The sequence below is a fragment of the Cetorhinus maximus genome, chromosome 14, assembly GCF_964194155.1.
Source record: "Cetorhinus maximus chromosome 14, sCetMax3.hap1.1, whole genome shotgun sequence".
NCBI lineage: Eukaryota > Metazoa > Chordata > Chondrichthyes > Lamniformes > Cetorhinidae > Cetorhinus > Cetorhinus maximus.
The window spans coordinates 91,827,448-91,848,563 of record NC_135892.1 but is presented as its reverse complement, the minus strand read 5'-3'; the positions used below and the strand labels follow the sequence as shown (position 1 = coordinate 91,848,563).

Genomic DNA, 21,116 nt, shown 5'->3' with positions numbered 1-21,116 from the left:
AGTCTGCTGGAAGACTAATTACAGTAAAGGTCCAGTATTCAATGAGCATCAAGGCAGCAAATCTCTGCTGCGCAAGAGATTAATTACATGGAATATAATCTGTTGTCAGGAACCTTATTATTCTGATTACAGTTCATCTCAAACATTTGAAACAAATGTTGGAATTAAGGCAAAGAAAAAAACAGAAATTTTGAAAATCTGAAAATTTATTGGGCATTTACAAATTAGTCAGCATGTGTCCTGATTCTTCCCACACAAATTATTAGCATGCTTCCATCCAGTTTGGTTGTCTTTCAGACATTGAACCTGCTGTATATTCCCAGCATTTTCTACTACAGATTACAAAAAATAATTTCAGGGAGGTGAGAAACTCATTCTGGACTTGCCAGTAGCTTTCATTAAACTTTCATTTAAAAAGCAAAACCTGAAAAGAAATTCTCAGCCAGTTAGATAACATACAGTAACACTTTTAATTTGAATCAGTTTGTGCAATTTCATACTGTTGGAGAAACCAAGTCATTAAATTCTAAACTAGTTCAAAATAATTTTTCTTCTGTAAGTATATTCAGGGATATATTCAAGTACAAACACCCCCATCAAATGAAATTAAGGTCCTTACACTGTCCTAGAATAAGGTAAAGCAGCATAGTTGTGCTGAGAGAACATGTATCCTATTTCCCCATTCTAATTTACAGGTCTCAGATCACTGAGCCAAGAATTTGGGAACAGGGGTGCGGGGGTGGTGTAAAAAGTCAGTCACTGCCACATGTCTCCCAAAGTTGAGCACAACAAAAAGAGAAAATTCTTAATTCTTAAGCATTCATATCCTCACAAAAAACTTGCGATACTCCAATTATTGGGACCCACTGGAATTTGCCCTCCCATTTTAATATTTTCTAATTCACCAAGGATTCACTCATCCTTTCCCATTAACTGACATTTATTTGGATCTTTCCATGCTGGAGTGCTTCAGTGAGTTAGTACACAGAAGCATCATGCACAGATAGCATTGCTGGAGAAGTCAGGGGCCTGTCTTATTCACTATGGAGAATTTTGCTAATATAACACATAAATGATCAGAATGACACACCTTGATGAGGCAAAACCTTGGGTCTTGGGAGAAGTAACATTTTAAAGTTTATCACTTCCACACCAAGCAAAAATGCTTTTCATTTAAAATTTCTAAATAACCCTTCGTGAACCATAAGTTAAATACCTTTTCTAACAAATATACACAGCAATCATATTCCTGTAAAATATTCTAGCAGCACATCAACAAGTAGTTTTCAAACAATATGCACAAGAATTGGCAAATGAAAATGAAAGAAGCATAAGGAAGAAAAAGAACAAGAGCAAAAGAGAAAGAAAAACGGAATGGATAGACAAAAAAGCAAGTGAGCACAATAGTCAATTAACAGAAAATTTACAAGAATTCTGGGATCGCGTCACTTACCTGCACACTCAAAATCAAATTTCTACAGTCATTATAAACTCCATATACTTAAATTTAGTTCATGTTGAATAGTAATTACATGAAGACTGTTTCAAAATGGTTTTAAGTGTTTACAGGGAGCTACAAACTTTGGAATATATTTCCAGAAATTGAGGTTTTACATACTTGGTTAGAATACTATCTGACCAAAACAATATGCTATTTCAAAGTACAGATACACTTTGTATTGCACTACCTCTGCATTCTGACTCATGCTAAACTGTCAACCCAAGAAAACACTTAGAAAATGTGCCATATCTTTCTTAACTTTCAATTTAATTTCCAACTTTTAAACTTTAACTGCACCATTTAAAATCACAAGTGTTCAAGATATATAGCAAATAATTTCAATTTCACAGTATGGTTATGCAGATTTGTTTTCAACATGCAGCCAACAGGCTACTACAAAAATCAGAAAGATTGAATAAGCAACTTTACCAGAAGTTTCACAATGATCTTGAATATATTATATTCCAAATACATTTGTTTTTCCAATTTAAAAGCATGCCACTTAAATGAATATCTGAGGGTCACACAACCATCAAAAAATCAAGACACAACTTGTGCATTGTCAAGCTGAAACAATGCTTCAATGAAGGACATGCTTTGGAAAAACCAAAAATTGATCATGAAAAGCCAAACTAATATTTAAATATAGTTCATAACCATGAAAGGAAGAACTTGCATTCCTAGTGCTTTTCATGACCTCAGGACGTACCAAAGCACTTTACAGATAATTAAGTCACTTTTGGAATGTAGTCACTGTTATAATGTAGAAAACATGGCAGCCAATTTGCACACAGCAAATTCCCATGAACAGTAGTGTGATCATTTTTAAGTGATGACGATTGAGGAGTAAATATTGACCAGGACACCATGAATAATTCCCCTGCTCTTCTGAGAAATAGTGCCATGGGATCTTTTATGTCCACAATGTCCACTTGAGGACAAACAGGGACTCAGTTTAACATCTCATCTGAAAAATTGTAAAACACAGATAACAAGCACAACTAATTGCAATGAGAAAATATTATGGTGTGGATGATCTACTACTTATAATTGTTAATTTGCTGGAAAATTATCCTAGTTGTGGCTGGCTAAATTAAAATGCCTAAACCTAATTTAGCAAGGATAAATTTAGGGCACAGATGTTTCCTAAAAGAAGTAATTTTGTGAACCACTTCAATTTGGTGGATTCTCGCTTTTGATATTTACCAACTGCTATAACATGGAGTGTCTATTTTGTGTTCAGAAAACTTACATAGAACCTAGAACAGAGAAACTAGCAATTTTGCCCAACTGATCTCTGCTGGAATTTATGTTCCACGTGAGCCTCCTTCCACTCTTCTTCATTTAACCCAACAAGAATATTCTATTACTTTCTCCCTAAGGTGCGTTATTTAGCTTCCCCTTAAAAGCATCTAAGCTATTTGTCTCAACTACTTCTTGTGGTAGCAAATTTCACATTCTTACCACACTTTGGAGAAATAGGCTTCTCCTCAATTCTCTTAGTAGGTTTATTGGTAACAACCTTATATTTATGGCTCCTAGTTTTCATTTCCCCCATAGTGGAAGCATCTTCCCTACTTCTACTCCATCAAACTCCTTCAAAATTTTAAACCATACAAACAGGTTTGCTATCATAATGTTAGATAACAGTACAACATAGTTCATGAATTGCATACAGATTTTCCATATTTCAAAACAGCATGGCTAAATTCCCACCAGGACCTACTATATCAAAGAAATCCTCTCTAATCCAAGACCCATTGCATGTGTGATGCCATGCCATCAACACAGTACTGCATGGCTACAAGTGAAGGAGAAGATAATCCAGTATGGATTATAGAAAGAATGCTGTGACAAAGGCAACATAGAGAGGCAATACAGATGACTAGGAAGCTTTAGAAGCTACAGTGGGGGACCAATCCTGCAGACACTAAGGAAACAAAAGGGTGTTGGTTAATTTTCTATTTTGCTGCAGATCTCCAATCTTCAAATCCTCAAGCACCCTTCTCTACCAGCATTTCCACTGATCAAAACTGCAATTTCCCCCAGATGTCAGATTACAAAACATATGGGCTATTAGCTTCAGTAATTCTACATTCAAATTCTCCCACCTCATGCTTAATCCAGCAGCAGCACACATCATTTAATTCAAACAATAGTTGGTCTGGACAATGTTTCAGACTCAAACTATGCAAGAAAAACTGTTTCCCAATAATTTAGCGAATAGCTTAGCCATATGGTCTGGTATGTGGTGAAACAGGAGCTACAAATTGCTTCAGCAATCCCAGGGTAGGTTATGGAAGGTAATGGTTGCCACCCATAACCATTAATCCTTATTAGAAGTGTGCATGCCAACATTGGATGAGGAAGGATTAAGGTTAGCCATACCCCTCCCTCAAATGATGGCCAAGCAGGAGCACAAACACTTTCTCTTCTGCTCATTTTATCATCCACTTTGACAAGATGACTGTGCACAACAGGGTCCCAGAGAACTACACCTAACAAGGAATCAACAAGTTGCCGCAGGAAAAAAACTGGCAGAAGTGCTCCGGCATCAAATTAAAACAACTTATTTTTTACACTCTGGCTACCAGCACAAGAAGCCAGTCAGCCTAACTTCAGTGGTGTGAGAATGGGTGGTTTTTTTATATTTTGGGGAATATTGTGCTATTCTGTAAACGCGGCTAGGGGTGCATGTGTGCGTGCGTGCGAGATTTAATTAAGCTGGGCAAGAGATTGATGGGAGTCAGGTTGTGGGGGGGGGGGGTTTGAAACATGAAATGGGATAGAGGTGTTAAGTTTGAGGTACAAGTATTTACTTGTTATCTAAAAATGCAAATGTTAGATCTAAGTTGAGAGTTTGTTTGAACATCAATGGGGAACCAGAGGTAATAAGAAACATGTTTGCATTTTGGAGGAGTTCCACAGATAAACAGTAGTGAGGATATTATTTTTTATTGACCTAAAAGCAAAGAATAATGGAAACAAAGATCTTAGTTTTGGAAGGATTCGAGTTTCAAAGAGGTGTGAGAACAATGGAATGGAAATGAAAGAGAAAAAATATTTATTAGAGTTACTGTGGATAGCTGTTGACCTAGAGATGGCTGGAGATAGCTGGAGCTGTTTGAGCTGTTGAGCTATAGCTGGGAGAGGATGCAGTCTGAATCACCCATTCAGTCAGGAAAGTCATGGGCTGCAGCAAGCAGTTTTATTCTGAAGTGGACTCCACCGAATGGAAGAGGGTAAAGGTCATGTGGTATGCCTTTATTGAAGCTACAGCAGTTTGCCTTGTGTAATATTACTGGATTTCATCGTAGACATCGATAACAGTGTGTTGCCTGGAAGGTGTTCACTTGTGGGCTTGACCAAGTAGAGTGTTCTTCAGGGGGAATGTTTTATAAGACTAACCTTAATTGTGTAACTGTAATCTTGTATGCTTAAGCTTTCTTTTATTTTTGTTAATAAAAAACTTTTACTTTTAATTCTTAAAACCCCAAAAGTGTTACTGGATCTCTTACTGCCCAGATCGGTACGTCGTCTTCTCGATTTCAGAATACAAAAAACCGGTTATGGCCCTTAAGCCAAGTTTCCCTCTGGGATTTGGTTTGCGCAGCAATTAACACTGGCTGTGGTCGTAACAGTAGTGAGAAAACTTTTGAAGACCATAATCCTAGAGAAAATAAGTATTCACTTGGAAAAACATAGGTTAATTAATGACAGCCAACACAGATTTGTTAAAAGCAAATTGTGCCTGACAAAACTGATTACATTCTTCAAAGAAATAACGCAGCAACGGGAGATAATGAAATTGATGCATATATGGACTTTCAAACGATTACCGATAAAGTGCCATAAAATAAACTTGTTAGCAAAATTGAAGCACATGGGATTAAAGGGGCAATGGCAGAGCGGATAGTAAATAGGTAAAAGACAGAAAGAGCAGGGAGGTTATGTTGGAGCTGTATAGAATGCTAGTTAGGCTACAGCAGGCGTACTGTGTGCAGTTCCAGTCGCCACACTATAAGGAGGATGTGACTGCACTGGAGAAGGTACAGAAGAGATTCACCAATATGTTGCATGGACTGGAGCGTTTCAGCTATGAAGAGAGACTGGATAGGCTAGGGTTGTTTTCCTTAGAGCAAAGAAGGATGAGGGGGGGGTACCTGATAGAGGTACACAAAATTATGAGGGGCATTGACAGGGTAGGTAGGAAGAAACTTTTCCCCTTAGTGGAGGTGTCAATACCAGAGGGCATAGATTTAAGGTAAGGGGTAGGAGGTTTAGAGGGGATTTGAGGAAATTTTTTTTCATCCAGAGGGTGGTTGGGATCTGGAACACACTGCCTGAGGAGGTGGTAGAGGCAGGAAGCCTCACAACGTTTAAGTATTTAGGTGAGCACTTGAAATGCCATAGCATACAGGGCTACGGGCCAAGTGCTGGAAAACGGGATTAGAATAGATAGGTGCTTGATGGCCGGCATGGGCACAATGGGCTGAAGGGCCTGTTTCTGTGCTGTATAACTCTATGAGAAAGGTGAGTGTAATGGTCAATGGCCATTGTTTAAATTGCAGGGAAGTACAGTAGGACCAGTGCTATTTTTGAAATATACTGAACTGACTTGGGTGCAGGTGGCACAATTTCAAACTCTGGAAATGCAGTAAACAGTAAGGAGGATAGTAGCAGAGTTCAGGAAGATAAACTAGTGAAACGGACAATTGGAATTTAAACCAAAGGTGTGAAGTGATGCACAAGAGACCTGGAGGTTCACACACGCAAAACTTATCTTGCCACAGTTAAAGTTATGAGGAGAGAACAGAAGCCGAGATTTCTCCCTTTGGAGCAGAGAAGGTTAAGGGGGGGATTTAATGTAGGTGTTCAAAATTTAGGAATTTTTAAACAGGAAAAAATGTTTATACTGGTGGCAGCATTATTAACTGAAAGACACAAATTTAAGATAATTAGCAAAAGAACCAAGAGGCGATGATCTATGGTGACCTGGAATACACTGCCTGAAAAGGTGGTGGCAGCAAACTCAATAACTTTCAAAAGTGAATTGGATATACACTTAAAAAAGGAAAGGGCTATGCAGAAATTGAGATTTTTAGAAGACCCCTTTCAAATTTTATGTATAGGAAACAAAAAAGGTGTTCCAACATATATATTTTTTTAAACCTATTAAGTCTCCAATCACATATATCCATAAGAAAAAAACATAATAATCTCCAGTATATCGTAGGCATTAGCTGGTGGCAACCAGTGGCAAGATGCCACTCTCTGCAAAACAGTAATCAGATATATTAAAATAGAAACATTCAGGGATTGACTTTTGGTGGCACACCTCCTGTCCTGATAATCTTGACAGGAGGTCAGTCCATGTTGAAGACTAGGCTTTGGTGCAACAACAGCCTAGGACAATTTTTTAGGAGCCTGGAGAAACACTTCTGCTCCTCCTTGGCCTCACAAAAATGGAAAACTTACCAGCTGCACTCATCTTTGTCTGGACAGCCAAAATGGTTATCAGGACCTATGTACTTCTGACAGCCCCAATTTGATTTTTTAAAGTGCTAAGCACCTGACCCAGGAAGACTGCCCGACTACCCAACAGTTAGTCCTGGCGAAGGTACCGACGTCCACACTAGAGGCAACAGGACTGCAAATCGGCCCCCACCACCATTTTTGGGGTGCTACTGTTCCATATTTGCTGATTGGAGGCTTCAAATCTCTCCCACTGTTTGTGGATAAAATGTTGTTACAAGCCTAGAATTACATTAATAGTTGGCGTCTGCAGTCTGCAACTTTTTTTAAAGCCAGCTGAGGCTATTAATTTGATAAGCATTTTCTTCAAGTTTAAACAAAAAGCCAGGCGAGTCTTGTATTTCCAGTCATTTTGTAAATACGCTAAATTGGACATCTGTGGAAAAAGATGAAATTCAGAGGCATTTATCAAACAAAGTTAAACTTGTTACTAATTGGGTTAAAAATTCAGCAATTTTAAAAATTAAAAATGGAGCAATTTGTATGGGCTTAAAATGTTAGCATGCTAAAATTTAGTAGTTATTTTCAAAGAATATAGAATACTAAGTGTTCGGGAAAAAGTATATTCTAAATTTAAAGTTTCAGCAATAGAAATCTTAAAAATGCATTACTAAGATTATTCGCTCAATGGAAAATTTAATGAGGCATGTGAAGGTGCACAAAATGTCATGCAAAATGCATCAACAGAGGATAATTTGAAAAAGTTCTTATATGTGGTAAATCTTTTGACTTCTGTCTTATAAAAGTAATAGGATCACTTTTGGGACAGGTGTGGTCAAAAAAATGCCAATTTTTAAAATTAAGTAGGAATACACAAAACAGTGAATCCTCAAAAATCTGGAATTCAGTAATTATCTGTAGCTCCATTTTACATGATTACTAGCAACTCTAAAGAACCTACTTACCTGACAACCTACCTGAATTTTCTTCAAACGGTAAAAAAAAACCAAGGCTTTGCAGAAAAATTCAAGTTAGGCAAGATGACTAATTTTGAAGTGGAACACGTTCTAAGTTTAAAGCTATATGGTGATTTAGGCAATGCAAAACAAATCACACCGTCTAAATTATTATTCCTTATTTTCCTAAACTGTGATGCAGTACAAAGGTTTTAAGCAACAATATCCAAGCTCAAAATGAAAGACTTTGTGAAAGAGCACTATGCAGACTAGCTGATAGTGTACTTGTCTTGACATTTATTTTTCACTGGCTCAAGACCATGTTTTCCTGGCCTAGATCCAGTGTTGGTATAATGGCTTTGGTTTACGTGCTGCTACTCTTGTCCAACTTGATTCACCTTATCAGGGCGAGCAGGTTGTCAAGAAGTTTGATGACATGCTCAGTGCAGGCGTTGCGGTAGATCGGAGACCCGCTGGGTGTGAATCCAACCACGAACCCTCCGGCCTTTGCCTCCTCCAGGTCAGTAGGCCAGCGAGCCCGCTTCACAACTCCAAGTATGGTGTAAACACACAAGCTGATCTGTCAAAATAAGGTAAAAAGCAGAGATGAAAGCTCTCGCAAAATTTCATTGACCTTTACCAGTAGTACCTGGGGATGGTTACCTCCAGGCAGCTGTGGCATCAAATTCCTGACCGCAACAGTTAGGAACAGCGGGCTTCGATTAGGAATTTTTTTGAGGTGGGAAAGGTTGGCAATGTGCATGAAAGTGCTAAGAATTCCAAAAGGTGGTATTACACACAGGTGCTATGCAGGTTTTCAGTACTCCATACTAAATATACATAAGTACCTTTTGGTTTCTGAAGCGAAACAGCATATATACAATTAAGTCTAGATGCAGTCCAAATCCACTGCTTTTACGAAATATGGAACTGGCAATATAGGATCAGATGGACAAAATCAGACTTGACCTATTTGATACTGTACTTGGCCTAACATTTTGACCCCTATGAAAGTATATTTTCAGAAAAGAGATCTTTTTCCTCTCAACACTCCCCTCCCAAAAGGCACACTTGTCGCAGCTCCTGCCATTAAAACCTGAAGTAAACAACACATCATAAACTACACTTCTAGGTCTTCATTGTTGTAATACCAAAAAATATACAAGTTATTCCACAACCTCCCAACAGAACAGATTCTGTCCACCATAAGGAACGCTGCTACTGACAAATGAAGCTTATTTCTGATTACAAAACATCGTTCTTCATTGTCACCAGCATCTCAAGATTAAGCAACGGTATTGTACAACCCCAGTCCCTTCTCCAAAAGTCACCATAACGTGATCCGTTTGACATGACCTTTCTTGTAATTTAAAAACGTATTTCAGACAGCTTCTTTAATCTCTCCCCATGCCCCATTTTAAAAAAAACACTCCACGGTACTTGATATTTTGTCATATTTTGTTCAGAATTACTGGTAGACGTCTTCATCATACATAGTGAAGAGCAGGCCTTGATATGTTCCAGGACCATCCCTTAAGAAGATTCCTGTGTTACACGATTTCTAAATTTAAGATTGAATAAAAGATCATCTTTGATAAATTATCTGAACATTCATATATAGTAGCAGGATAGATGTTAGTTGAGTCACAAAACTAAAATGGTTCTCCAGTACTTTTGAATTTAAACGCCGTCAGTTTGATGGCACTGAATTAGCCATCCTCCTGGAATAATCCACAAACAGTTGGACGTGCAAGTCGTTGAGCATAGTTTAGCCACAAACACATACGTACCCGAGATCTATTGATGCCTGCTGGGTCTTCTCTAATGGGATCATCTGGAGTGACATCTGCACCAATGTATGAAAGAAACATCGCTGGATCTGAAAGCACTCTGCAACACAAAATAATCTTTAAGTACATGCACTAAAAAGAGATCAGCTTCTAAAGTTACACAGGGCATCAGTTACCCCTCGCTCTTAGAAAATCAAAATTACAAGACTGCAACGCAGTTGACTTCTAATAGAGTTCCAAATATGCAAGCTCAAAATTATCTTTAGCACCAAATATTTGTTCTCAAGAATACTCTATGAATTTTCTGTAAAGGTCAAGTCTGTTCAAGACTTAGACCGTGCTCTTACATGCAAGCAGATTGCTCTCACACATCTTTTGTACTCCTAGACAAAAGGAAAAGGGGATGCCAGAAGTGAGCATCCAAAGAAACACTGTATTTTTTAGTTTAAAAATCAACACAATTCCCTTCTGACCTTTCCTTTCATTCACTCATTCAAAGTTCCAAATACTCCATCTAACTCATACTTCCTTCCCTCCATGCAGTCTCATTGTTTGCAAATAGGACACAACAATTAATCTTCTCCAGGCTTTCAAAGTCATGGAAGCCCTCATCTTCCCAATTCTTTCCTTGCTCCTAAAATCTACAGGTTTTTTGTAGATTTTGCAAAATCATTATTTTGTAAAGATTGGCATCACAAAATTGCTACTTAGCTTACAGCTACCGTAATTCCTATACTTAAGAGAGACAGAACTTGTCCCAGGAACTATAGACCAGTCAGCTTAACGTCAATGGTAGAAAAAATAAACAGAACCCCTACTAAAGGAGAGAAGAATGATAGATACGAAAATGTAATAATGAATTTTCAGCATGAATTTCAAAAGGGGAAATCTTGTTTGGCTAACTTTATGAATTTTTTGAGGAGGTAACAGAGAAAAAAAAGACAATAGTAATGCATTAGATGTAATTTATTTGGATTTCTTAAAAGGCCTTCGATAAGCTGCCCCATAATAGACTAATAGACTAATGAATAAGGTCAGAGACTGTGGAGTCAGGGGACAAGCAGCAGAATGGATTGCTAGCTGGCTTTAAGACAGAAAACTGAGAGTAGGAGTAAAGGCTAGTTATTCAGAGTGGAAGAGGTGGGAAATGGTGTTCCGCAAGGATAATTACTGGGACCTCTACAGTTCACAACTTAACAATAATGATTTGGACTTTGGAATCAAAAACACAATTTCTAAATTTGCAAATACTGAGGACTGTAACAAATTACAGGAGGGCATTAATAAACTTGCAGAATGGACAAATAAAGCTCAACACAGATAATTGAGGTAGTACATTTTGATAGGAAGAATAGGGAGGTCAATATTACTTGGAAGATGCAAATTTAGATGTAGTACAGGATCAAAGAGATCTCAGGGTATAAGTATATCAATCACAAAGTTGCACCACAGGTTAGCAAGGCCATAAAACAGTAAGTAGCGAACGTACACTAAACCTGTATCAAACCTTGGTTAGACCACATTTAGAGTATTGCATACAGTTCTGGTTGCCATATTACAAAAAAGGATATAGGCACCGGAGAGGGTGCAGAGTAGATTTACAAGGGTGGTACCAGGGATATGAGGGTATACACATCATCAGGAAAGGATTGATATGCTGGGTCCCTTTTCTTTTGAAAAAGGACTGAGGGGTGACCTTCAAGTCTTTAAAATTATGAAAGGTTTTGATAAGAGTGGTTACAGAGAAAATGTTTTCTTGTGGGGCGGGGCATAACTGGAAGCCGTCAATACAATATAGTCAATAAGGAATCCAACTGGGAATTCAGAAGCTTCTTTACCCAGAATGGTGAGAATGTGGAGCTCGCTACCACAGGGGCTGGCTGAAGTGAGTAGTATAGATGCAATTAGGAGAAGTTGGACAATCACATATGGGAGAAGGGAATAAATAGATGGTTATGATGGTAGACTCAGATGAGAAAAGATGGGAGGAGACTTAGATGGAGCATAAACACTGGCATGGAATGGTTGGGCCAAAAGGCCTGTTTCTGTGTCATATATTCTATGCAATGTATGTTATCTTCTTAAATACTTTTCAAAGACTGATGACAAGTTACTCCTTCAACTAAGTCTCAATATTTAAAATGTTAACTTATTTAAAACAAGTTCAACCACTTGCTGGCATTTAAAATCAACTCTTAATTACTCAGCAATATCTATATCATAAATTCAGAAAAGGCATAACTTTTATATTAAGTTACAGTAAAGGCATATTAATTTCAAAGGCAATTCAATATGCAGTATATATAAACATGTACTTTTGTACACCAGACATCAACTACAACAATAGTTGTTCAAAAATATACCTTTGCATCTCCTCAGACAACCAAAGGTTAGTAACAGGGGCCATGAGCTCCTCCAGGAAGGCTTTCTGTCGTTCATAATCCTTGAACTGATTGCTCAGGAGAACAAGAGATTCCATTAAAGCACACTTCTCCAACTGTGTAAGTTGTCTTTCGTCTTGCTGCAGGCGCTTGACATGGGCGTAGAACATTTCAAACACCGGCTAAAAATAGAAGAATCGCCATTTCGATAAAGCTTTTGCACAATCTTGTAGAAAAGGGTAAATCCTACTGCAAAGAATGAGAATGGTACTGCAACTAAGCAACCACCTCTTTTTGTTGCTAAAAACTAGGCCAAATTTGCCAATGCAACTGTACTTCCCCAAGACAACAAACTGGATTAGCAAAAGTAATATGTGAATCAAAACGTTCTGCTTATTTCCCCTCTCCCTACCCACTCTCTTTTATAATACTTGCACATCTGTGACCTGAATTAATTCTCCTGGAAAAATTAAGGACAGCACAAATCAGTACCAACTCTATGCACTCATTGAATGGCATTGGCCTATTAAAATATCACTGGTACAAAATAAATTGACATACTGTTTGTGTAGCAGCAGCTAAAATCAATTTAAAAAACCAAAGATCAGAAGCCTTCTTTCCTGCCCCAATTGTTTTCTTTCCTTGAGGCGCTAGCACTTGCTGGAGTACAGTTCCATGGGCACTCCAAATTGCCATTTTTCAAATCTATAAAACTATAGTTTTGGCAAAATACTTGTCCATGAAGTTGCAGTGATTGTCAGTTGCCCACAAATATCTCTTTCAGCAGAGACCACTGGCCAACCATTAAAAGCAAGAATCCTAACTGATTTGTCCTCAGACTAAAAAGTAAATAGACAAACTGTAGACATCAAATGCCATTCCAGATTAAATTAGCAAATTTAGCATAATTCAGAAATGTCCTTATCCACTTGGGAAACAGTTTGAAAGCCCTGTATGAACATACCAATTAGAAGCAGGAGTAGGCCATTTGGCCCCTTGAGCCTGCTCTGCCATTCAATAAGATCATGGCTGATCGGATTGTGGTCTCAATGCCATTATCGTGCCTACCCCTTATACTCTTTGATTCCCTTGTTAGCCAAGAATCTATCTACTGCTGCCTTAAAAATATGCCTCTACCACTCTCTGGGGAAGAGTGTTCCAAAGGCTCATGGCCCTCAGAAAAAAATTCTCACCTGTCTTAAATGGGAGACCCCTTATTTTTAAACTATGTTCCCTGGTTCTGGTCTCTCCCACATGGGGAAACATCTTTTCAGCATGCACTCTCAAGTCCCCTCAGGATCTTATACGTTTCAATAAGATCACCTCTCATTCTTCTAAACTCCAATAGATACAGGCCCAAGCTGTCCAACCTTTCCTCATGGGATAATCCCCTCATCTCAAGGATCAGTCAAGTGAACCTTCTCTGAACTGCTTGTAATGCAACTATGTCCTTTCTTAACTAAGGAGACAAAAACTGTACACTACTCCAGATGTCTCACCAATGCAAGCACAACTGTAGCAAAACATCCCTGCTTTTATATTCCATTCCCCTGGCATTAAACAACAACATTCCATTTGCCTTCCTCATCACTTGCACTGCCTGTAAACTAACTTTTTGTGATTCATATACTAGGGCACCCAGATCCGTACATATGTAAGTTTGCAATCTCTCTGCGTTTAGATAATATGTTGCTTTTCTATTCTTCCTGTCAAAATGGACACATTCACATTTTCCCACATTATACTCACCCCCAATTTTTGCCCACTTCTATCTATATCCTTTTGCAGATCCCTTATGTCCTCTTCAGAACTAACCTTCCTACCTATCTTTGTGCCATCTGCAAAGTTAGCAATTATTCATTCAGTCCCTTCATCCAAGTCATTAATATAAATTGTAAATAGTTGAGGCCCCATCACCGATCCCTGTGGCACTCCACTCATTACATCTTTCTAATCCGAAAATGACTCATTTATGCCTACTCTGATTCCTGTTAGCTAACCAACCCTCTATCCACGCTAATATGTTACCCCCCTATGCCATGAGCTCTTATTTTTAGTAACCTTTGATGTGGCACCTTGTCAAACGCCTTTTGGAAATTGAAGTACATCAAGAGGTTCCTCTTTATCCATGCTGCTAGTTACGTCCTTAAAGAGCATTAGTAACTTAGTAGAATATGATTTCCTTTTCATAAAACCATTTTGACTCTGCCTGATTGCATTGAGATTTTCTGAGTGCCCTGCTATAGCCTCCTTAATAAGATTTCAGCATTTTCCCTACCACAGATGTTGAGCTCACTACCCTGTAGTTTCCTGTTTTCTGTCTTCCTCCTTTCTGGAATAGAGGAGTTACATTTACCATTTTCCAATCTAATGGGGCACTTCCAGAATCTAGAGAAGTAATCTAGCTAGAATGTCACAGCTGAAAACGTATTTAATCAATAAGAAACAAAATAGCTTGTCAACACAGCAGGTCCAGGTTCACACAGAATAGCCACTTGGAAGGTGGTACCAGAGGAAGCCCAGAACCATGAAGGTTACTCCAGCAAAGAATTAACACTGTTTGGAGAAGAGGGAGGAAAGGAAAAAGTAAATAAACTGACCAACAAAATCATCTGTTTCCAAGTAGTAAATGGTTTAGTCTGGTCAACTTGGACTGGACTTGTCGCTTAACAGTGACCACATGTAGTTATATTATTAGCTTTGTGTTGGCTGAGCAAGATCATACTTTTGAATACAACCGAAGAAATAGCAAATTCAACTACAACTTGTCAGCAATCCTTGAGAATAAGATGACCTTTTGTCACTTACCATGATCAGTTCTGGGTGATCTCTGCACATCTTGAGAATGGACGAACAAGCATGTCTACGAACATTTTTCACTGCTCTAGTTCTCGGAGCCTGCAACCCCAATAGATGCACATTCTAAGTATAGACCTGCTACCAATATTTTAGAACCAATTTTTTTTCTTTTAGTAAAGAAAGTTGTCCTACCTGGCTCTCCTCAACCACTTCAAAAGTAGCAGATGCAAAGAGCTAAAAAAAAAATTGAACAAATTTATACAGCTTTATATTAGGTGACATTCACAAGGTTTCAATCTTGGGAACTGTCTGCTCCCGAGGACTGGGGGTGTTCAATCATTAAGCATATTCAAGGCTGGGATAGACAGATCAAGAAATATGGGGAATGGATGAGAAAGTAGAAGTGAGGCAAAATCAGCCATCATCGTACTGAATGGCGGAGCAGGCTCGAGGGGCCAGAGGCTACTCTTGCTCCTTTTCCTTACATTCTTAAAACCAGCATATCAATTGATGCAAAAGGGGAAGTTGCAGGTTTACGGGTATCATTTTGTGATCCAGCAAATAGCAGCTGTTACCACAGTGCTGGGAACGTTCTCTCTAAACACCATTGTATTATTTGCTCCTTGATCGTAATTAGGTATTTGCTGCTTGTTTCTATATTCGTCACAATAATTGTAAAAAGGTTAAAAATATTGAGGCATACTGGAGTACGGTATGATAGGATGCACACAAAAACCCAAAATCAGAAAAAAAATTAAACAAACCTAATGCTGAAATCTGCACACTCAATTGAAAATGCCGAAAAGCTGCAGATCAAATAACAAAATGTCCTTTTTTGGTAGGAGAAAAAAAAGAGCAAACAGAAGGGTGATGTCACTTTCAGACCTTGACTGCATCCCCGTGAAATAAAAAATCCAACGCCAGAGTTTGCTTTCCCTCTTCACGTTTCTAAATCCATCACTGCAAACAATTTTACTCTGTACTTTGGGTATCCCCAATCCATTATACATTTAATGGAATATTTTGAGTATAGCAGGGGCTCAAGTGATGTCAAGTTCATGCCCTACTGCACTCTTATGGTAACTATTTACTTTTCTATATCATATGCGAGAGCATTGCGTTTCAGTTTTCATTAAAATGTATTCACTTGTCTTGGAACAGTGGGCTTGGAACAAATAACAAAGACATAAGGACATTAGTGAGACAGGAATTGGTCTTAGAAGGTCATGAAGCTGAATCAGTACAGGTGGAAATTAGGAATAGCAAGAGTCAGAAAACACTTCTGGGAGTAGTTTACAGGCCCCTAAAAGTAGTTATACCATTTGGCAGGGCATTAAACAAGAAATTATTGGAGCTTGGGACAAAGGGAATGTAATCATTGTGGAGGACTTTAATCTCCATATAGACTGGAACAATCAAATTGGCAAGAATGGTCTACAAGATGAGTTTGTGGAATGTTTTTGTAACCGTTTCTTGGAGCAATACATTGTGGAAGCAACTAGGAATACAGCTATCTTAGATCTACTGTTGTATAATGAAGCAGGGTTAATTAATAATGTTGTAGTAAAAGATCCACTGGGAAACAGTCATCATAATACCATTGAATTCCATGCCAAGTTTGAAAGTGAAATACTCCAATCACAAACAAAAATCTTAAACTTAGAAGCAATTACATAGGTATGAAGGGAGAAATGGGTACGGTAATTGGGTATGGCAGTAAATGAACAGTGGAAAACATCTAATGAAACAATTCAAAATGTTCAACAAAAATACATTCCATTGAAAAACAAAAACTCAGCAAGACAGACCCATCTGTGGCTCACTCAGGAAGTTAATGGTAGAATTAGATTTTAAAAAGCTTACATTGTTGCAAAAAAAAGTAGCAAGTCTGAGGATTGGGAGTGCTTTAGAAACCAGCAGAGGGCTACCAAAAAGTTGATAAGGGGAAAAAAATAGAATATGACAATATATTGGCCAGAAATATAAAAACAGATTGTAAGAGCTTTTATGACTATAAAAAGGCAAAACAAAAGTAGCTAAAGTAAACATTGGTCCCTTAGCAGCAGAGACAGGAGAAATTATCTTGGGGAATGAGGAAACAGGAGAGGCACTGAACAAATGTTTTGTGTCTTCTACTGCAAAAACGGACACAACTTTCATATCAGAAATAGATGGTAACCTGAGAGCTTTTAGAGTGAGGAAATTAATATCAGCCGAGAAAAAGTACTGGAGAAACTTAAGGGACGAAAATCTGATAAATCCCAGAACCTGATGGCCTACACCCTAGGGTTCTATAAGAGATAACTGCAGAGATAATGGATGTGCTGGCTATGATTTTCCAAAATTCCTTAGATTCGGGGATGATCCCATTAGATTGAAGTTGGATAATTTTACACTGCTTTTCAAGAAAGGAGGGAGAAAGAAAACAGTGAGCTGCAGGCCAGTTATCCAACCACCAATAGTTGGGAAAATGTTGGAATCTATAATTAAGGAAGTCTTAACAATGCACTTGGAAAGGTATAGTATGACTGGAACAAGTTAACATGGTTTTACTAAAGGGAAATCCTGTTTGACAAAATTAGAGGTTTTTTTTGAGGAATTAACTAGTAAGGCAGATAAAGGGGAACCAGTAGATGTAGTATACCTGGATTTCCAACAGGCATTTGATAAGGTGCCACACAAAAGGTTAATAGGCAAGATAAAGGCTCATGGAGTTGGGCTAATGTTTTAGCATGGATAGAAAGCAGAATGACGGTGTAAACAGGGCTTTTTTCAAGTTGGCATGCAGTGAAAGGAGTGCTGGCCCTCAGCTATTTATAATCTATATTAACGACTCAGATGAAGAGACAGAGAGTAACGTATCTAAGTTTGCCAATGATACCAAGCTAGGTGGGAAAGTAAGCTTTGGGGAGAGGATGCAAAATGATATAGACAAGTTAAGTGAGTGGGCAACCAGGTGGCAGATGGAGTATAACGTAGGGAAGTGTGAAGTTATTTACTTTGGTCACAAGAATAGAACAACAGAATATTTTTTGAAAGGTAAGAAACTTGCAAGTGTGGATGTTCAAGGAGACTTGGATATGCTTGTACAAGGAACGCAGAAGTTAACGTGCAGGTGCAGCAAGCAATTAGGAGGGCAAGTGGCATGTTGGCCTTTATTGCAAGAGGATTGGGGTACAGGAATAAACAAGTATTGCTACAGTTGTAGAGGGTTTTGGTGAGGCCACATCTGGAACCCTAAGAATCTAAGAAAGGATATACTTGCATTGGAGACGGTACAGTAGAGGTTCACTAAATTGATCCCTGGGAGGAGGGGGTTATCCTGTGTTGAGAGGCTGAGTAAATTGGGCTTATATTCTCTGGAGTTCAGGAAAACAAGAGGCGATCTCATTGAAACCTACAAAATTCTGAAGGGGCTTGATAGGGTAGATACTGACAGAACAAAAACAGAATTACCTGGAAAAACTCAGCAGGTCTGGCAGCATCGGCAGAGAAGAAAAGAGTTGACATTTCGAGTCCTCATGACCCTTCAGCAGAATTGTTTCTGCCAGTCGAGGAGTCTAAAACATGAGGGGCATAGTCTCATGACAAGGGGATGATCATTTAGGACTAAGAGAGAGATTACTTTACGCAAAGGGTTGTGAATCTCTGGAATTCTCTACACCAGGAGGTTGTGGATGCTCAATTGTTGAACACATTTAAGGCTGGGACAGACAGGTTTTTGGTCTATCAAGGAATTAAGGGGTATGGGGAATGGTGGGAAAATGAAGTTGAAACCAAAGATCAGTAATGATCATATTAAATGGCGAAGCAGGTTAGACAGACCATGTGGCCTACTCCTGCTCCTATTTTTTTGTGTACTTGTGACTTGATCAATCTTTAGTTAGACTGCATTTCAGTTGTCAGCTTTTTGGTAACTGTGCCAGCTTTTTTTGAAGTAATCAGTTCTTTCTAAAGTTCTATAGATTGATATGCAAGAATGATATACCTTTTCGAGGACTTGAGGCAAGACAGTGGCATCGTGGAGAAGGAAGGGAGAAAGCGTGGACACAGCTGTTAGGATGCATGACAGAATGAGCGGATCATGGGTTTGATAGCTTAAGACAGCTTTGAGCAGCTCAATCCCATCTGCCACTGGAAGTTGCTGAAAAACAAAACAAAGAGTTAGGCATCTAGATGCCATTTTTCATTTTCATTAAGGTCAAACAATATTAAGTGTTGTGTATGGAGATAAAATTCTAAATTCTAGATGTTACACTGAAATTATAATTGTGTTTCGTTAAGGAACAAGATGTCATTCATCTGTTTTATTATGCTGCTACAAACATTTCCCCAAACTTGTGATTTTAAAAAATATGAAGCAAATTGTATTCCCCAATTCCCCTCCCCACACACACAAGCAAAAACAGCAAATGTGCATCACTTCCCTCAGCATTAAGTATCTAGCTTTGAAGAGATGTGTCTAATTAAAGTCATGTACAAAACTAGAAAATTTACTCCATCCCCAAATCTATTGCCCTAGTCCCTTCCCACAACTCCCCCAACACCTAGCAGTTCACACAAGACCAACAGCCAAGGGGAGATAAAAAGGGATTATGCTCACATCTCTGATAGATGTAGGAGAAAAAAAGGACAGAAAATTGAAAGTCAAACAAAAATACAGCCCCATCTTTGTTAATGGTTTAACATTTGAGTAAAGCTGTTTCCAACCGTGTACACAGTTCTGCAATGATGCACCAAATCGAGGTTGGTATTTTGTTTCCCCCAATCTGGTTCACCACTGACCTTTAGGGAAGGAAATCTGCTGTCCTTACCTGGTCTGGCCTACATGTGACTTCAGACCCACAGCAATGTGGTTGACTCTTAAATGACCTCTGAAATGGCCTAGCAAGCCACTCAGTTCTCAAGGTCAATAAATGCTGGCCCAGCCAGCAACACCAACATCTCATGAATGAATAATAAAAAAAACCCTCCCAAAAGCAAGGGAAAAGAAAACAGAAAGTCGGTCATCTTGCTTTTGTACAGCTTAAGGTGAACTCAATAGGTTTCAAAGGTGACCGCTTAACTTATAGTCTTCTATTTAACATGCATGGACTAAATGGAAAAGTGGAAATTTAGATAACACCTGAGAGCCAGGAGGATATGGACTAGCATTCTAAATGGTGAATTGAAAATGTAAGATCCTGTCATACAAGGCTGAATACTAAAAAAAAAAGGAGATTAGCAAAAGTATGTACTTATATACCACCCACAAAATGATCTTTTAGAAACACAAATGTGTGGCTTTGGAGAAACCACACCTGGAATTATGAACAGCTTTGGTCTCCATACCCAAGAAATGAAACTTGTATTACAGTGGGTGCAACAAAGATTCACTAGATTGACTCCTAGGATGAAGGGCTGTCTAATGAGAAGAAATAGAGTAGAAACTGTTTATATTCTAAATTAGCAAATGATAAGCGATCTCATTAAACCTATAAAATTTTTAGAGGACTCAACAGGATAAATGCTGAGTTTTCCCTGGCTGGAGAGTCTAGAACTAGGGGTGAGCCATTTAAAACTGCGATGAAATTTCTGCACTCAGAGCGTAGCGAACCTTTGGAATTCTCTAGCCCTGAAGATTATGGCTGCTCAGTCAAATAAGCATATTTACCCATGACATCAATAGATTTTTGGGCACAAAGGGAATCAAGGGGCATGGGAATAGGGCCAGAAAATTGAGTTGATGCAGAAGTTCAGCTATGATTTTATTAAATGGTGAAGGGGCTGTATGGCCTGCTCCCATTTCTTGTTATATCCGAAACTTCAATGGCTCGTGCCATTTGAAAAGGAAGGCTGCTTATGTGGGTACTGGCTGGCAGTTAGATTATAGCCATACTAAACATTAGTTTCCTTTCATTATTCACACGCACCTCAGGTTCCATTGTTCTGAATAGCTGGCTCATCACACTTTCCATAAAGAAGGTTAATGCATCCCACTGCACAAAAGATGGTGAAAAGATGGAACACAAACCTTTGCCAGTCTTAGCTGTAGAAAGAAAAGAACAACATCTAACACACTGACAAAAGGACTTGTCTATTAATTTATCTGTAAGATAGAAACATCTGCAATGATGCATAGAACCACTACCACTATGTTACCAATTAGGTGTTGACCGACAGCGCTGGTTTAAAAGAAAAAAAATGAATTGAACTCACAGGAAATGTGACTTGC

At 38.5% G+C, this 21,116-nt stretch overlaps 1 protein-coding gene across 1 annotated transcript in view; it reads right to left on the bottom strand.

The window, feature by feature from the left end:
- xpo5 (exportin 5) overlaps positions 1 to 21,116 on the bottom strand; it is a 105,219-nt gene that overhangs the window by 29,410 nt on the left and 54,693 nt on the right. Inside the window, exons 14-20 of the mRNA XM_078557235.1 lie at positions 20,815 to 20,930; positions 18,891 to 19,046; positions 15,095 to 15,136; positions 14,912 to 15,001; positions 12,086 to 12,285; positions 9,723 to 9,822; positions 8,331 to 8,512 (exon numbers count right to left, since the gene is read on the bottom strand). Coding sequence (XP_078413361.1) covers positions 8,331 to 8,512; positions 9,723 to 9,822; positions 12,086 to 12,285; positions 14,912 to 15,001; positions 15,095 to 15,136; positions 18,891 to 19,046; positions 20,815 to 20,930 — 886 coding nt within the window. The remainder of the gene's footprint in view (positions 1 to 8,330; positions 8,513 to 9,722; positions 9,823 to 12,085; positions 12,286 to 14,911; positions 15,002 to 15,094; positions 15,137 to 18,890; positions 19,047 to 20,814; positions 20,931 to 21,116) is intronic.